The following is a 10,020-nucleotide window of genomic DNA, read 5'->3' on the forward strand; positions in this document are numbered from 1 at the left end:
ATCAATAGTTGCACTGTTATCTCCCAAAACTACAGTATAGACAGGTGTTGAGGTTTGGACTAAATCGTATCTAACGATATAAATCTTCTCAGACTGGGCTCCCAGAGACAAACTCTTCTCAAATGGGGTCTGAACACAGGTTGAGGTCACAGGTCGTTTTTTTTTTACATTGTAAATCGAGATTTTAAGAAAGGTTTTTATTTGCTTAGTAGGCCTACGTATCTGTACACGTTGAGTCAATGACATATCCTCACTAACAAGCTGTGGTGCTGGCAACGTCCTGAGCCGGATCGGATGACCGCCGTCCCAGTGATGAGAGCATGGCCAAATATAATCAAGGTCACATACCACTGAGTGGGAGCAGAGTGGAGGCCTGTTTTGAAAGCGCAAAAGTACAATCGTAAGACATGTATGTCGGTGCCCCCGACCAAGGCACCGGCAATACAACCGGACTCGGGCCCCGGGCCCCGGGCGCTGCACTGCGCACTCCTGGGTGTAGGATGCGGATTCATTTCCTTGTATCCTACTTGTACAAGGACAATGAAGAGATATTCTATTCTATTCTGTTGTAATATATGCTTTTATTCTTCTTCAACTTCATATAATCTATTTGATTCCTTATATAGAGAACTTTGAATTGCCATAGTGGAATAAAAGTGCTGTGCAAATAAACTTACCTTTCCCAATTTCCTTCTCCCATAAAACAAGAGAGAAGGAACAGAACAAAACTCTCCGCTGATATATTTACTTATTATTATTATTATTATTATTATTATTATTATTATTATTATTATTATTATTATATTTACTATTATTATTTGTTCTTTTAATGTATTTATTTGTTTTTACTTTTTATCATAATATCAACTGCCCATCAGCAGTTGAAAACAGTGGAAGACGCTACCTGATATCTTAAGCGTTCTAAACCGGGCGCCGGGTTCCTTCTTCTCCGGACACTCCCCCACCCCCCCCCGGTCCTGTGCAGCAGCGAACAGGGTTAACGGAGGAATCCCACCGTCGCCAATAAAGAAAAAGTTCTCTGCAAAAGGTGAAATAGACTTTGATAAACGTAAACTTCGCGGCGACATTGCTTTTAAAACCTCCTGGCTTGTTGACGCAGCGGGGGGAGCAGCGCGGTGTTCATTATCACCAAGTGTTAGCACAGGCTAATGAGCGGCTGCTAGCCGGCCAGCTAGCCTGTGGCGACGCCATCACAAACATCAGGTAGCGGGGGTGGCGGTGCGGGGGCTGACGCGGTGAACTCTTCCCGTCAAAGTGAGTTGGCGCCGTTCGCCGTAACAGGACATGTCGAGTCCGTCGACAGTAATAACAAAAAAAAAAAGGGGGGCAAACAAAAAAGTCTAAAGGTGCCCCCGGTTCCGCTTACGTTCGGCGAACTGCGCAGCGCTAGCAAATCCAGATAGTTTATCAGACTCGGTGGAGAAATACGGAGGCGTTTGCAGACCGCTGTAGTGGATGCACGGTGATAGACACGCCGCGTGGATCCCTGTTCGCCGCGATGGGCTGTGTTTTGCGGTTGTTAGGCCGTTGAATGTTGGACATAACCAACTTTTCTCATCAACAGGTGGAAAAGATCTGCAGTTTTCAGAGAACTGAGAGGGCTCGTACACGGACCATCAACATGGGGGCTGTGGTTTCTCGGTGGAGGGTCGGTACAACACCGCTTTTTACGTGAAAGTCCTTTTTGTTTTGTCACGGTTTAAACTAAGTACCAGTGAAATCCGTTTTTGGAATAGTCCGCTATACCTATGCAGCGTATTCTATTTTAACAACTAAAAAGTGAACTGTTTTTCTTGTCCAAACCTGCGGTGAGACTAGGATCACAACAGTCACCGTCGTACATTCTCTAATGGTGCTGACGCCTTGTCATTAAATAACGGTCAAGTTGAACTATTTGGGAACGATTGAACCCTCCTGAAATGCTGAATCCATTCTGTGGCTTTCCGACAGAAGTAGTTCGTCGGTTTCCCCCCCCTTTCAAAATTCGGCAAGGAGGAAGTGCAAGCGACTGGCAGAAATTCAGATAACGGCTTTATCCCGAAATCTCTGTATCTCACTTTGCAGTTTGTACTTTAGTCACACTTGAACCCAAAGCGCTATATTGAAAGGGAACAAGTAGAGCCTGGTGAGATGTGTGCTACACTCACACACACACACACTCTCTCTCACACACACACACACACTCACACACACACACACTCACACTCACACACACTCTCTCTCTCATAGCGGATGTTATGCAAACTGACAGATAAAAAAGGGAACCCTCTAAGTTGTTTCAATAGTACTGGTCTTGTGCCAGAAATATTTTATTTTCCTCTTGTCTCCTCTTTGAAAAATGTAATTTTTATCCGTTTCTTTTTTTAACCTTCCAGGCTAAACCGTCGACCGTGGACGTTTTGGAGGGAATCGATAAGGTACGTTATGACCGAGTTCCCGCAGCCGTGTTCTATCCAGATGAGTTTTCTCTTCATTCAAATTCCATCGCAGAACCCCTGCACCGCGGACTTGTGAGCGTTAGGTTCTTCGGAGTTGTTTACTTTTGCCGACGAGGCGCTAAAATGATGCGGTTGGGGAAAAAAAATAAAACTTTAAATAGGAATAGGTGTAAAAAGTATTTGTGTGAGTTTTAGGTACGGCGTCGTGCGCTGTAGAATGCGCGGAATATGAGCAAACCTATAAAGTGTTGTTGTTTCCAAAAACAAGAATGTTAGAATGCACAGAGGAAGAGTTTGTTTTTAATTTGTGGTTGATGTGGCGGGAGATTTCCGCTTTTGAAAGCAGTATTTCACAACAATGAGCGCCTGCCTGGAAAACGTTTATACAAAACAGACCCAAATACGTATTACATGCGATGTACCTCGGGCAGGCACGCTCCATTCAATACATCACTATTCAATATCGTGAAAACAAAGTGAAATTGTCTTGTTTATTTTTGCGTTTATGTCATTAGAAGTTGGCCACAAGAAGTAAGAATCGGTAGCTGGAATCGATAAGAGACACATATTTGATTTGTCCGGTTCATGCAATTTTTGAAACTCATTCCTCTGCTTGGAATGGTTTCCATCCCTTGACATGAACAGTAAAAAGAATGAAGGGGATGGTGTTTATTTCACTTGAGTTCATTTATTATTATTATTTTTTTTTTGAAAGAGTTGAATGTCTCGTTTGTTATCAAGATGAGAATCGCTTACTTGCCAAAGGGGGGATTTGCACATGACCTGACTGAGTTGTTTGCAGCAATGTTTTAATTTACTGAGTTTCCTGGTCCGATGAGCATTTTTATAATTGAATGTGGTAAAACGCTCAAAACAGTACATATTATCAAATCATGGCGGTAATAAAGCCCAACGGGTATATTATGAGGAATTGTTCAACAATCTGATTAGATGCCCAGGGCTTTGTAGTGAGTGGAAGAAGTTGAGCAAAATAAACTTCCACACACAGACGTTCTCCACACCGGCACAGCCTCACGTCTTTTTTTTGGAATATTTGACTAAATGCAACAGCTTTTCGACGGTTCAGTGTGTATTTGTCTTTTTTTTTTTTTTTTTTCCCCTCCAGGATATTCAGGTGCTGGAGCAACACGGTGAAAAGTATCAGCAGCAGTTGAAAATCTGGGTCGGACGACTCCTCCTCTACTCGTTTCTTCTCTTCCTGATAACGTGTGCTGTTGTTTATTTCTGGTACCTGCCCGAGCGGCTGATTGGGCGGGCGGTGCTCTCGCTTCCCTTCGTACTATTTCCATTACTGTAAGTAAACCTGAAAATCACATCAGGAGTCAAATCAGTTGTACCCGCTTTCCATAAGTAATTCAAAATGTGTTCTTGACTTGACCTTTTTAGAGTGTGGTTACTGAGAAAGATGCTCATTGCTCTCTTTACACAAAGAACGAAAAAAAACGGTAAGGCGTTGAATTTGGTTGTGAACTAAACTTAATCACACTAAACAATAGTTTTTCTAATTAAACTGTTCTTTTTCAGATGAAAAATTAGAAGACCTTAAAGCACAAAAAAGGAAAATAGTAAGTTTCTATCTAACTATTCTCTACTTTGTTGTGCCTAAACAATGGGGGTGAGAATATGTCCATGTTGTATGTTTTGCTCAGTGAAACAACGTTGATCATTACTGCAAATAAGTTAGAAAAATATTATTGAATAAATCACTCTCGATGCGTACCCATATGGTGACCCCAAAAAATCCCTGTCACAACCTGTATAAATTATGTCCAAGTCACCACAATATTTTTCAAATTAAAATGAATAAATCTGGATGTTTGTTCGAAGATATCAAAATTGACAGATTCTTTAGATGCCTAACAGAAAATGTCATACATGTATGTAAATGTAAAAAAAAAAAAAGAAATGTCAACAACTGAGGCCAGGGTCATATTAAATGTCTGTAGTATGTACTCTATACAAAACAAACAAGCTTTTCATGTGTTTGATCAAACTTCAGGAATATATTGCTCACTATTAACTTTCTTCTTTTTATGCATTATGAATTATATCTATTGTCTGATTTGCACTTTATAATTTTTTTAATCTTCCACGCACAGAAGTTCTCCACATCTTTTAATTTATAATCTTTTTTTTTCCCCCTACAGCTTGAAGAAGTTATGGAGACTGAGACATATAAGAATGCTAAAATGATTTTGGAAAGGTTTGATCCTGATACCAAGAAAAAAGTAAGTATTTGTTTTATGATTCACACTTGTTCACACAAAATTCACACTGAACATATTCCTTTACATAGGTTCAGTGAATAAACAAGAATCATCAATACCATTAAACATTGTTAGAAATAAACAACTGATAATACTCAGTACTAGTACTAATGCTGTAATAGTAGTATCTTATTATTCCTATGATGCTTTGAACTGTAACGCTTTCGATACGCATTTAACGATGGACAAATTATTTTGCACTTTGCAGTTTTTTCCACTTTTAACCCACTTGACGTAGCATGTGGGAAAGGGTTGGTTTGGTTGACCGGTAAGTTGGGATAAATATGGTTTGGCAGCAAGCAAAGATGACCACCCAGTCATGTTGTTCCAGTGAAAAGTACCTTGAATTACACATATTCTAATGCTCTCTCTCATTCCTACGTAGGATCTGGACACCTCTCTCATCGTTCCCCAGTTGACTCCAAAGCCTGGACAAGGTAGCCGCTATAAACAGGACGACAGCATCTATATCTTCTTGTCATTTTCTTTCATTGTTTAATAACCTGCAGTGTCTCCTCCGCCAGAGCTCCGCCAGCGTAACGTCTTTCCAAAGGCCCCCCCAGTGGTGGCGAGCCCTGCTGGTAGCTCCGCAGCCCGCCCTCCCCTCGCCTCAGGGCCCACCTACCCTGGCCGATCCCCGCACTCGGCTCCCGGCGGCCCCCCAGAGAGGAGCCTGTCGGCTGTAGCTGCTCAGCAGAGCTTGATGAGGAGGCCCGTGACCCCTGGCACACCTGTTCCAGGAGCCGGTGAGTTACCTGCACACGGGGAGCACATCATAATGTGGTCGATTAAGGTGTGATTTACTCCTCCCCGCCTTCATGTCCCCAGCTGCTTTAGGCTCTGCGGCGTGTTGTTAGCGAAGGTGGTACGTGGGAGAGGTGTAGTGGGTAATTGTGTGAATGTACTTTTAAATCTTTGTACTAAAAGGTTCAAACCTCTCTCACAAACGAAGGTAGGAAGTATGAAGGTTCCCTTAAGTTGGGAGCCAGAAGATAAATGTGTGAAATATATAAACGACTAAAAGCAGCGACTGTGGTTTTGATCTGTGGTTGATTTAGAAACCTAATACGTTAAGAAATCCTTTTAAAGTACAGTTATTGTACATGCAGGTTTTCTCTGCAGTGCTCAGGTATTGCATATTCAATATTAATTATTTCTGGACTATGAGCACTTGATAGAAGATGCAAATAGGAGCCAGGAAAATGTACGCTATGAGGAAACAACATTCTGTAATTGCTATGTGAAATGCCAACTGTGAGGTATGCGTGAGTTAAAATTACCTTAACTGTGATTAATTAGCCAGACCCGCAGTTGTTCTCTGGGCAATGGTGGTGGAATCTCGCTAAATGTCTCTTAATGCCTGTTAAAATTATCTTTGGCATTGGACCCATCTCACAAATGACTTGCATGACTTGATGCCATCAGCTGCTTCCGTGTGAAATTGAAAGTGAAAAGCAATTTGATACAAAGAGTCACCACAGAGTTTCCATATGTTGGTAAATTAATAACCAGCAGGATACCGATACTCTGCCAAGTCTCGCAGAAATGACCAGTCATCTTCTTATGATTGCTCTTGATGTTAGATTATATTAATTACCACTCGCCAGCACAGCGGGGAGTCTAGCCGTGCTTTGCAAGTGAAATCCAGTTTCAGATCATTATGAAAAAGGGTTCAGGTTTCCGCAACACTTATCATGACTTGCGCAGATAACTGGGGAAACTGTGCCTCGCAACAAGCTGTTCCATCAGCCGGCCTCGTTTGGGCCGATTTGTATTCAGCACCGCAGACTGCGTGCAGCTAATGGCCATTGGTCTTATGCCTGGAACAGGGATGCACCCCCCAGGCCCCCCCCTGGCCAGGCCTGTGCTCCCCAGGGAGAGGGGCACGATGGACAGGGTCATCGAGTACCTGGTTGGAGACGGACCTCAGAACAGGTAGGAGGCTCCAGCGTCTCACATACCGATGGTGTATAAACTGTTTCATACCCTCATGTTATAACCTTCAGGTTATTAATGTGCTCCTTAAGGTCCTTGTTTAAAGTTTCTTATTAAGAAGGTTTGGTAATGATAGATTTCTTCTCTTATTTTAATAGGAGATACATTTTTTTGTTTTTGACCATATTTGATTTTGCAGTGATACCACATTGCTTTTAGAGATGAACATTTTCTTACAATTGGTAATTGCCACCAGCCCAACCACTGGCATCAACATAAATCGACTTTCACACAGGGCTAGTGGCAAATTGTTATTTTGGTTCGAAAAATGAAGTTGAGTGTTTAATTATAAAATGCTTATGTGTATTTTTCTCTCCACAGGATTGCGTAATAAATTACTTAATAATTGTAAAACCGGAATACGAACACTGGGTTTTTCAAAATGTGATTTGTATCAATAAAATGATTGTCTTTGTAATGTCATTCCATGTCTGCATTTTCATACAGATTGTTTTTTTTCTTTCTCCCTCCTAGATACGCTCTCATATGCCAGCAGTGTCTGTCCCATAACGGCATGGCATTAAAAGAGGAATTTGAATATGTTGGTAAGATTTAGAGAAACACAAGGCTCTTTGTCAGTCTCCATCAAACACTCTGCCTTCATTTGCCCTCTAGCATTTGGCAGCACAGTATATCATATGGCTCTTAAATGCCTCCGCCATAACCGACCTCTGTTAGCAAAAACGGAACAAGATTGAATATGCAAACTCGCTCCGCATATCGATTCAAAATGTTTATGCATCTCGGGCGTTTTCTTTTATTGTTGGTTTTTACGTTCATATATATTAATCTGTTCATTTGAATACGTTTGAATGATTGACGACACTGCATGACAGAGTTGTGTTTTGTGCGTATTTCTCCAGCCTTCCGATGCGCCTACTGTTATTTTCTAAACCCTGCGAGAAGGACCAGAGCGCAAGCCCCCAGGCTCCCCGAGGGGCTCGCTGAGTGCAGGATGTCGGCTGAAGCACCTTCACCACCACCACCACCATCATCATCCTCATCCTCATCCGGTCCTGATCTGGATGATGGTCAGTGTGCTGCAGGTGTGTATCTGATCATTCTGCTTAAATCACCAGTCACAAGATTTTTGTTAGACATGGTTAAATCCAATCCTCCACTCATGTCTCATAGTTCTGAAACTATGATCAAAACGTCATTATTGCACATTCTATAAATAAATAACTAAATAATGTTTAAGCATATATATATATATATATATATATATATGAAGGAACTGTGTTGCCAGACTGCTTTTCTGTGAGGGGGGGGGGGGTATTGTCCCTCCTTGACAATATCTTTGTGTGTGTGGTTGTTGAGGCTGTTGGTGTTGGGGCTCCAGTGGGCTCTTGATATATATTACTGGGTATGTGTAGATAGATACTTTTATTCATCCCCGGGGGGAGTTGCAGATGTGTGTAATCTAGTGTTGATGCTTGATTTGATCTATATTTTAGTCTTGTTGCTGACAATTTCCCTAATTATGCATCATTTCATCCTGGATATCACTAACAGGATGTTATCGTTATTAATAATAAAATCACAAAATATTGATGATAAATTCTATACTTTATATTAATACTTTCAACTCGCCAATACAATAAGCAATACTGTAATCAATTGAAAAATCGTTGTTGCTAGCAACCCTATATGACTGCTGAGAGAAGTCATTGCAGATATGTAACGTTGAATGCAAAATAAATTGATTGGTTTTTTTTGGGGGGGGGGGGGGTTTCAAATCCAAAATGAATGGTTTGATGTCTCGACTTACTTAACTGTTTTATTTTTATTTGTTTAGGAAGGAGTAAACCAGATGACCTCTCTGCCGAAATGGACGCCCCACTCCCGGCGACCCCGACCAGAGAAGGCCACTCTGAATCAGACGATCACGACACCCTAGAGTCTCAGGATCTGCCCTCAGAGAAATCTGACGAGGAGCACAATGTGTCTGCCATGGAAGTGGAGTAGATTCATTCATTCATTCACGTCATTTCAACACTTTGTTCTCTCTCTCTGAGGAAATGTGATGATGGTTAGTGTGTCAGTGTTGTGGGATGAAATAACATGTTAAATAGACAATAGTTAAGCCTCAGTTTACATTTGGTCTTTTCTTTTCAGAATAGCTTTTTTTTTTTTTTTTGTTTGTTTGTTTACGAGCAGTTGTAATGAAATCGATCACAAGAAGTCTAGCAGTTGTTGGCAAAAATAAACTTATCTGTTTACATGTCCTTTATAATTTCATAATGGGAAGCTAAACATGTAATTAATGTAACTTGTTTTTATTTGTTTTGCTTTATGTGTAAGTCACTATTTACTACATATTCTAAGTTTTATTTTTGTTTTATTTAAGGTTACTGTTGCTTATGCTCTTGGATTATTGACTGAATGTATAGTACTCTGCATCAAACTGCTGAAAACCTCACTGCTTTATATTTTATTTATAGGAAATATTTATTGTGAGTGTCTAATGCTGTGCCTTTCATGATGGTATTGGAATACGTTGAGTACTGTCTAGCAAAATGGAGATGATGTTTACACATTTATATTTATTACAGGGAAAAGGGGGAATGAGATGTGCTTGTCCTTAGTGCCTTCACATTTGAAGGCCGTGATATGCGCACATGAGGCAACATTCTGTTTTTCTTTGTTCCTCATTTATTCAGTAACCCAGGACCCCACCCCTTTCCTACATACAGTTTGTCTGTAATGTTGCCAAAAATGCTTGGATATCATTGCCTTTTTAAATGTATAAATATATTAAGACAATAAAGTACAAACATTTTAGTTTCAGCCGTTGCGTTTGTCCATCGTGTTTGAATGCATGTTTTATCTAATGAATAAACGTAGAAACTCCTGCACTGTGGGAAAAGGTATGGGCGCTAATTAATATTTCAAACGGAGGATATGGAAGATGTGAATAGCACTTAAATGAATACCTCCAATGAGTTTCTGGAAATATGCAGCACAGGTAATTTTATTTTCAGCAAAATGTGGGAGGCAGGCGCACCAATAATGCAGAAATGAAAGATAAGCCGTGTGTGGTTTTTGTCATGTAATTTGCTCGTATCTACCCCGCGGTGCTCGCCCACTCACATTAAGACGAACATGTTCAAACGGTCCGTTTTCATTAGTAGGCCAATTCTAGCTTGTGATCATTTTATTTTAGCTCATTGATCATTTGAGACAGCGTAAGATAATGGCGCTGACGCTCCGCCTGACCAGTCTTGATTGCTTGACCCTCTTCATTTGCAAACAGAAAGTCATTGAAGCCACCAAGT

At 40.9% G+C, this 10,020-nt stretch overlaps 1 protein-coding gene across 2 annotated transcripts; it reads left to right on the top strand.

Annotated features, from left to right (window-relative positions):
* Positions 1-967: 967 nt before the first annotated feature.
* On the top strand, positions 968-9,532 carry lnpa (limb and neural patterns a). 2 transcript variants are annotated; one of them, XM_080018630.1, is made up of 13 exons: positions 968-1,048; positions 1,586-1,669; positions 2,397-2,438; positions 3,586-3,773; positions 3,867-3,925; positions 4,005-4,045; positions 4,628-4,708; positions 5,133-5,184; positions 5,272-5,493; positions 6,577-6,682; positions 7,217-7,287; positions 7,606-7,788; positions 8,541-9,532. In XM_080018630.1, the coding sequence occupies exons 2-13, from the start codon at positions 1,643-1,645 to the stop codon at positions 8,708-8,710; spliced, it is 1,242 nt and encodes a 413-aa protein (XP_079874756.1). In that variant the 5' UTR covers positions 968-1,048; positions 1,586-1,642; the 3' UTR covers positions 8,711-9,532. The 2 variants fall into 2 exon arrangements, with proteins under 2 accessions (XP_079874756.1, XP_079874757.1); XM_080018631.1 differs by having other exon boundaries at positions 8,545-9,532.
* Positions 9,533-10,020: the final 488 nt, after the last annotated feature.

This window comes from Zeus faber (assembly GCF_960531495.2).
Source record: "Zeus faber genome assembly, chromosome: 18".
NCBI lineage: Eukaryota > Metazoa > Chordata > Actinopteri > Zeiformes > Zeidae > Zeus > Zeus faber.